Source organism: Scyliorhinus canicula, chromosome 9 (assembly GCF_902713615.1).
Source record: "Scyliorhinus canicula chromosome 9, sScyCan1.1, whole genome shotgun sequence".
Classification (NCBI taxonomy): domain Eukaryota; kingdom Metazoa; phylum Chordata; class Chondrichthyes; order Carcharhiniformes; family Scyliorhinidae; genus Scyliorhinus; species Scyliorhinus canicula.
The window spans coordinates 175,385,707-175,392,463 of record NC_052154.1 but is presented as its reverse complement, the minus strand read 5'-3'; the positions used below and the strand labels follow the sequence as shown (position 1 = coordinate 175,392,463).

The 6,757-nt window shown below is 44.6% G+C and overlaps 1 protein-coding gene across 1 annotated transcript; it reads right to left on the bottom strand.

Moving 5' to 3' along the window:
* Nucleotides 1–2,492: 2,492 nt before the first annotated feature.
* LOC119971020 (endogenous retrovirus group PABLB member 1 Env polyprotein-like) lies at nucleotides 2,493–4,791 on the bottom strand. The gene is made up of 2 exons (XM_038806136.1): nucleotides 3,471–4,791; nucleotides 2,493–3,434 (listed from the first exon to the last, which is right to left on the bottom strand). Exons 1-2 carry the CDS (start codon nucleotides 4,392–4,394, stop codon nucleotides 3,006–3,008), a joined length of 1,353 nt encoding a protein of 450 aa, XP_038662064.1. The 5' UTR covers nucleotides 4,395–4,791; the 3' UTR covers nucleotides 2,493–3,005.
* Nucleotides 4,792–6,757: the final 1,966 nt, after the last annotated feature.

Genomic DNA, 6,757 nt, shown 5'->3' with positions numbered 1-6,757 from the left:
AGACATGAGCACTTAAAGAAAAAGTGCCAAATGCCTGATGGCAGGCAAAATATTTTTATCTGTCCAAGATGGCATAATCGCAAATCTCCTTACAGCCTCCAGCTGACATCTAATTGCCCAACAGAGTGATGATACGACCTTTGACTTCTTGAAAACATTAGCCATTGGGAAGGGTCACAATTAGGATACTTCTTATTTGGATACTGTTTGACAAATATTGCAGCTTTCTCCGGGTAACATCCTGTCTTCCGCATTAAACCAGCTGTGGAAGTAAATGTTATCAAAAAGGAAAATAGATTGTTAATATCTCCTCCATATTTGTCTCTCTAAACAAAGGTATTTTTCTGAAAAGCTGGAGACCGTTTTAACTTTAGATTTGAAACCAAAATCAAGAACAGTGAGTAATCCATTTAGGGGGGGACAGGTGTCAGATATTGTCACAACATAATAAAGATATCAACCTGTAGTGATTATGCAAATTAGTCCAGGACAAACAAGTTAAATGCTTAACAATCGCAAATTTTCATATGAGATAGCAATTCAGAAGATTATTTTGTTAAAGAGAATTACATTCCACAATTCCAGGAATTATCTCAATCCTAACATTAATGTCTTGGAACAACATTACTCACTCTCGATGTTACATTGAACATCAGTTGAGATGAGTCTGAATTATTTGGGTTCATCACCTTCCGAATCCTTTGTAGTACCTCCTTCCCTTAAAATTGCAATTGAATCAGTTGGTTTGCACATAGAACAATGAATATCAGGACGTGATCACAGGATTCTAATCAAACCAATGAATTCATGATTTCATCAGCTATTAGGGCAGCACGGTGGCATAGCATTGCTGCCTCACGGCGCCGAGGTCCCAGGTTCGATCCCGGCTCTGGGTCACTGTCCGTGTGGAGTTTGCATTCTCCCCATGTTGGCGTGGGGTTCGCCCCCACAGCCCAAAGATGTGCAGAGTAGGTGGATTGGCCACGCTAAATTGCCCCTTAATTGGAAAAATTAAATTGGGGACTCTAAAAACATTTTTTTTAATGATTTCATCAGCTATCAACCTCACAGGGTGGTGATAATCATTTTTGGTTTTGTATGACAGGGACGGAGATGGTGAGCAGTGTTATAATGATGTTCATACTGAAGTATTAACATTGGTGGCTGCATAACTATAAGTTTGTTTGAGAAGTAACCTTCAGTTGATTATCAAGAATACCTACCTAAAGGTTTCACGTCATTACATGGGATAAATATCAGAAGACATACCAAATTCAGGGATATCTTGGATAACACATGTAGGTATCTATTATAGCTCTGAAAAACCAGCTCGAGAAAATTATGGTTATTAGATAATATTAAAATTGAAAAGGATGGGTGCAGGCACTCTGGGCCTCCTTCTGTGTTACATCACTCGAGCCCACTCCAACCTGTTTTTGCTACCAAATTGGATAGCCTCACATTTATCCACATTACACTGCATCTGCCAAGCATTTGTCCACTCACTCAATTTGTCCAAATCACACTGAAGCATTTTTGACTCTTCCGCACAACTCTCCCTCCCACCCAACTTTGTATTATACAAATTTGGAGATACTACGTTTAGTTCCCTCATCTAAATCATTGATATATATTGTGTATATCTGGGGCACAAGCACTGATCCCTTTGGTAACACACTAGTCACTGCCTCCTCTTGGAAAAAGACCCGTTAATTCCTCCTCTTTGTTTCCTGTCTGCCAACCAGTCTTCTATTCATCTCAATAGCTTAACCCCAATCCCATGCGCTTTGATTTTACACGATAATCTCTTGTGTGGGACTTTGTCGAAAGCCTTCTGAAAGTTATAATAAACCACATCCACTGACACCCCCTCATCAACTCTACTATTTACATAGAAAATTCTAACAGACCAGACAGGGTAGATGCAGGAAGGATGTTGCCGATGGTGGGGGAGTTCAGATCCAAGGGTTACAGTCTGAGAATATGGGGTAAACCATTTAGGACTGAGTGGGTTTCCTCCGAGAGTTCCGGTTTCCTCCCACAGTCCAAAGATGTGCAAACTAGGTGGATTGGCCATGCTAAATTGCCCCTTAATGTCCAAGGATGTGCAGTTTGAGTGGGGTTACTGGGAATGAGCAAGGGTTTGGGTCTAGGCAGTGTGCTCTTTCAGAGGGTTGGTGCAGACATGACGGGCCGAATGGCCTCCCTCTGCACTGTAGCGATTCTATGGATTCTATATTCTATGGAGGTGAGGAGAAATTTCTTCACCCAAGGAGTGGTAAGCCTGTGGAATTCGCAAACACAAAAAGCAGTTGATGCCAAAACATATGTTTCAAAAAAAGAGGTAGATATTGCTCTTGGGGCTAAAGAGATCAAAGTATATGTGGGGAAAGCAGTAACAGGTTACTGAGTTTGGATGATCGGCCATGATCATGTGAATCTGATTTTTACTCGTCTCTCAGTCCGGAAGAAAGTACTCTCAAACACGTTCGTACTTTGGAATATCTTTTATTACGATCGGGGCCGCCCTCTAGGTATTCCGGGGAACCACCTTGGAGAGTGCCAAAGTTTTGCTCAAAACATCCTTCTTTTATATGTATTGTTAGGGGGCTGTCCCTTACATTCACTTGAGCTCGCCCCCATTACAAAGCGTAAATTTGTTATTGCAATAGTTCCAGTACATAATTTTACAGACTTTGGGGTTATCTATTGGCACATGAGTATGTAGCAGTCTTAGCTTAATTAGCAGGTGTTAGCTATAGTTGCAAGCAGCTCCCACATTTCATATCCTGTCATCTGGCCATCTTCATTGTTTCTCAAGGCTACAGTCATGAGTCGGCTCACAACTTCAAATATCAACACCCTTATCCCAGCAAGTTCATTATCCTTCAATAACAAGCTCCTCCACTTGTGATTTTCCACTAATGTATCCCATTTATTCTGGCTCTTAAGCTTTGCTTCACATCCTCATTCCCCCCTTTGATCATTCCATGATCACACAGCCCTCAGGGGCTTATCCTTGAGAGTCTGAGGAATTCCTCCGGGAAATCATTTTTTGGTCCAACGTCCTCATACACATTTTCGACACCTACTAGGTCCTGCTTGTCTAACTGGGGAAGCTGCAGCAGCATCTGTGGTATCACAGAGGCGCCTAAACAATTACAAAAGCATTTCACGCAGGTTGCAATGATACATAGCAAAATGCAAATAACGATAAAGATAATAAATCCATGAAACAGATAGGTAGTCCAGGAGCTACACCACATCCACCCCCACCAATCGTCCGAGGAAGACTGGCAGAGTCTCTTTACCCCGTCCCTAATGTGGTCCACCAGGTGAGTAATATTCTCTGAGCTGTCAGGGATGTAGGTACAGCATTCAGATCCCACTACAGCACACGTACCTCCCTCGTTAGCGAGGAGATAGTCCAAAGCCATGCGATTTTGCAGGGCAACTGTTCTGATGGCCACCAACTCCTCACTAATGTAAGTTAGTGCTTCTGCTGTATCATTAGCCACTTGCTCCAATATGTCCCGAAGCTTCATGACCTTCTGGAGAGCTCTAATACTGCCGAACTGGGGCCAGAGGAGAGTAGCTATCACCTCCCAAGGCACAAGGGACCTAGGGGCTCGAATGTGAAGATGTTCGGCGAGGTCTGTATAGTGAGTGATGCCGGGAACTATAAACCCCATGTAGCAAGATCCTGACCAATTAGTGGGGAGCCAGGGATAGGCTTTGTGGCCACAGATGAAGTAGGTGCCATTATAAGGTTTAAAATTGGACACCAACGCCGGGGCCCACATTTGATCCCAATCATCACTCCCAGTGCGATTAGTGATATGTCGGATAATGCAGGCTCGGGTCCCTCCCAGCATGGTGGTAGTAAAGTTATAAATGTATTTACACTGACTGGATCCCAACACGTGGTCTCGAAAACTATTGGCCCTTCGAGTTAAACAGACCGATCCCTTGAGGAGGTTCTTAAAAATAAAGAACGGGGGCTTATGATCAGGTGAATAAGGTGGCTGTCTCCAACCAGTAAAATTACGTAACTGGTAGCCTGCGCTTTGCCATTGCTGGGCATACCGTGTTGGGTCAAATCCACTCACTTTGGTAGGAATATCAGAGTGATCAGACACCGTCCCGTTCTGGAATATAACCCACTCAGCTGTCTGTTCCAATGAAAAGGGAATAGGCACTAAGGGGACACCTCCATGAGCATGGGTGGGGACATGCGTACACACCCAACAAGAGGAGACATTCAATTTCTTCGCATACGTGTAAGACATGAACAAAAACGAGTTAGCAGTCGCATGGTGCATTGCCCGTTTTTCTCTAGTCAACGGGTTTACAGTGACAGTCAAAGTTGAAGGTCGCAACGCGTGGGTCCACATCCACAGTCAAAGCCAGATACTCGCGGCTTATGTCCTTTGCATCGGTAGTTCCACAGGCATCAGTAGCGATCGCAGGTCAGTGATCCACTGGTAGTCAGGAAGCAAGGTTTTTGCTCACCCTGATGAACAATGGTGGTACAAGTATCCACGGGAGTCGGCGTCCACAAGGTCTTGCCGGTGGTGCTGTTGATACAACTGAAAGTGTCCTCGCAGCAGAGGCGCATTATTCGTCCTCCGGGTCTGCACAGTCGGTCCCTAGTGAATGTAAACTGGATGGCGCTGGCGAGGATCACTAGTAAAAAGAGCAGCTTCATCTTGGGATCCTGCTCCTAGTCCGAGTAAGGTCGTGTGTACCTAAAACTTAAAACAAGAGTTAATAATCATGAAAACTTCATTAGCTTACAGTGGTGGATGTTGACCCACGCGTTGCGTCCTTCAACTTTGACTGCCGTGGGGGTGGTTAGGAGAACTTGGAACGATCCCTCCCAACGTGGTTCCAACCCCTTCCGCGTCCAATTGCGGATCATCACATGATCTTCTGGTTGCACAATATCGGAGCTAGCTAAGTGTGGCACTTCCTCTTGCATGGCACGTACTCGCAAGTGGAGGCTCTTTAATACTTTAGTCAAGGCTATTATGTAATTAGCCATTTCTGTAGTCATGTGGTGGAACTGGACCTCTTGGGGAATCTCACAATCCCATGGAGTGCGGAGAGGTCTTCCATACAGGATTTACGCAGGGCTTAACCAAGTCTTTCCTGCTGGGGTGGCTCTTATTTGAAAGAGTGCAATAGGTAATAGTTTGAGCCAAGTGGCTCCAGTCTCAGCTTGTAATTTAGAAAGCTTAGTCTTTAAAGTCTGGTTAGCTCTTTCCACCATCCCAGCCGCTTGGGGCCGGTAGGCGCAGTGTAACTGCTGTTTAATTCCCAGTTGAGTGCAGAATTCTTTATTGATCTGTCCCACAAAGTGAGGTCCATTATCAGAGCTTAAACGATATGGAATTCCAAATCTTGGTTCAATCTCTCGCATGAGAACCTTTATCACAGTCGAGGCTTTCTTATCTACAGTGGGATAGGCTTCTATCCATTTACTAAATACATCAACAATTACTAATACATGCTTGTAACACTGACATCTTTCCAACTCAATGTAGTCCAGTTGCAGGGTCTCAAAGGGACCTTCAGGCAATGGTGTCTTTCCCAGCTCACAGGGCACTGCCTTACCAGGGTTATACTGCTGGCATATCAAGCAGCGACTGCTAATTCATGGGCTATCTCCTGCAGTCTGGGATGCCACCAGGTTTTTAACAATATATCACCTCTAGCGCGAGCACCACGATGAGCTGCAAAGTGTACACATTCAGTCACCCAGGCTGCTAATGCATCGGGGATACAGGTTTGTCCTGCCAGGGTGACCCACAGCTTATTTTATTTATCATATGTACATCCTAATTCTTCCCATAACTTTTTATCGGTAGCAGGAGCGTCCTCCTGTAGCTGGATTACGTCAGTAATGGTCGGCATAGGCTTTTCAGAGGGAGACTTACCTTTTGAGCTTTTAGTCTGGCTCATCATTTTAGGCACCACCATTTCCTTTGAATGGGAGGCTTCTTTTGCTTGGTGGTCTGCCTGCCTATTCCCTGCATCTACTGGAGTTTTTCCTTTCATATGGGCAGTACACTTTATCACTGCTACCTTTTCTGGGAGCATAAGGGTTTGGAGTAACTGGGTCACCAGCTGCTGGTGGGAAATCGGAGTTCCAGCTGATGATAAGAATCCTCTATTCTTCCATAATTGTCCAAAGACATGCACAACTCCAAAGGCATATCGGGAGTCTGTATATATATTTACCTTCTTTCCTGCTCCTAATGCACATGCACGTATTAGCGCAAACAATTCTGCTTGCTGGGCCGAGAATGGAGTTTCAAATGCTGCTGATTCTACTGTCTCCCCACCCTGGTTGACTATAGCATATCCTGATAATCGCTCCCCCCCTTTCGCCGATGGATGCACTTCCATCGGTGAAAAAAGTACAATCAGCTCCGTCCAAAGAAACGTCGGTAAGGTCCTCTCGGACAACGGAGACCTCCCTCAAGAGCTGTAAGCAGTCATGGGAGGGAGTGCTTTCGTCCAAGGGTGGATCAGAAAGACAATTTGCCGGGTTTATAGTGGTGCAGTGACAAAACTGGAGTTTAGGGTTATTTAAAAGATAGATTTCATACTTATTCTGCCGTGCCATGGTAAGGTGTTGGGTCTGTCAATGGCCCAATACGGCCATAACAGAGTGGGAACTGTAAACAGTGATATCCTGCTGAAGGGTTAAATTGGCAGCTGACTGGAGGCTATTATATATGGCTGCTAAAAT